Genomic DNA, 1,620 nt, shown 5'->3' with positions numbered 1-1,620 from the left:
CTCAGAAAAGATCAGTCAGTAAGATGGAATCTCTTTGGTGGATGAGCTGCTGTAAAGGGAAAAAGTTAATATGCTCAGTACCTCTGGTATTGAGGCCATACATTCAGCATCTGAATCCCTTAATTTGGTGGCTCTCAAGTTTTTTCCATTCCAGCTCCCATCCCATCGGGACCTTACTCCCATTTAGCCATATATGTAGGTCAATCTGGTCATAGTGACCTTCTGACACCCTCAGGCTAAGAACCCCTGGACTCTGAGAATCTTTACCTAAGTGCAACCCTTTGCAACTCCTATCCTTCCCAACACCGAACCTGTAGGCTCCAAGAAGACTCTGTGGACCTTGGGAGCACTGCACCACCAGAGTTGTAGGAAGATGAATGCAGACTGGGGTTAGCTAGTGCTTCTTTGATGGGCAAACCACTCCTCTTCACTCCCAAATACCCCATGCAGATCCCCAATGGGGTAGCTCTTAGGGTCTGCTGAAGCAGAGTTCCCCTGCAGTGGAGCTGAGGAGGTAGTGTTTAATTTAGGAAAATCAGGAACTACCCATACCCAATGTCTTTCTTAAGGTGGAGTTAACATTGATTTAATATCAGTAATTTAAAGGTGGAAAAATATAAAAGCATTTTATTAATTATTATCATTATTCAGATTCCAGGTATATTTTAAGGACACGAAATGGAGCAGAAGAACCTAACTGCCACAGTGACAGAATTTGTCCTCTTGGGCCTCACCCAAAGTCCTGAGCTGCAGCGATTCCTCTTCATCATCTTTTCCATAGTCTACCTGACAACCTGGCTGGGAAACTTCATCATCATCACCACCGTGATCTCCAACGACCGACTCCACACCCCGATGTACTTTCTGCTGGCCAACCTAGCTTTCATAGATATTAGTGATTCTACAGTCAGTGTGCCAAAGATGCTGTCGGGTCTCCTCTCCCAGCACAAAACCATCTCATTCAATGAGTGCATCCTCCAGATGTTCTTCTTCCACTTCATTGCTGGTGCTATGGTCTTTTTACTTGTGGTGATGGCTGCCGATAGGTACGTGGCAGTCCATAAACCACTGCGATACTTAACTATCATGAACCGGGGTGTGTGTGTGGGGTTAGTGGCAGGCACATGGATTGGTGGATTGGCTCACTCTACTATTCAGATTGGATTGGTCCTCCAGTTACCGTTCTGTGGGTCAAATGTCCTGGACAATTTCTACTGCGATATACCACAAGTTGTCAAACTGGCCTGCACCGACACCTACCTGTTCGAGCTGCTGATGGTCTCCCAAAGTGGGGTACTTGCCATAATTATCTTCATCCTCCTGCTCATTTCATACACTGTCATCTTAGTCAAGATAAGGACACACCTCAAGGAAGGGAAGCACAAGGCTTTCTCCACCTGCGGAACTCAGATCATGGTTTTGTGTTTAATATTCATACCCTTCATCTTCATCTACGCTCGACCCTTCCGGAAATTCCCCATGGACAAGGTGGTCTCTGTCCTTTACACTGTAATCACCCCAATGCTGAATCCAATAATCTATACACTGAGGAACACCGAGATGAAGAAGGCTATCAGGAGACTGATGAGCAGAATGCTCTTCTCAGGGAGGGAAATGAAG

General features: G+C 45.8%; 1 protein-coding gene across 1 annotated transcript; it reads left to right on the top strand.

Moving 5' to 3' along the window:
* Positions 1-678: 678 nt before the first annotated feature.
* Positions 679-1,614, top strand: LOC112117518 (olfactory receptor 4D2-like; the record flags this gene model as incomplete). Its single annotated transcript, XM_026660436.1, has 1 exon — positions 679-1,614. A coding segment is annotated over exon 1 (936 nt), but the record flags the coding sequence as incomplete, so codon positions are not given.
* Positions 1,615-1,620: the final 6 nt, after the last annotated feature.

Source organism: Terrapene carolina, unplaced genomic scaffold, assembly GCF_002925995.2.
Source record: "Terrapene carolina triunguis isolate 2854851 unplaced genomic scaffold, T_m_triunguis-2.0 Scaffold781, whole genome shotgun sequence".
In the NCBI taxonomy this organism is placed as follows: Eukaryota; Metazoa; Chordata; order Testudines; family Emydidae; genus Terrapene; species Terrapene triunguis.
Note: the sequence above shows the minus strand (reverse complement) of the source record. Positions and strands in the feature narration are given on the sequence as shown.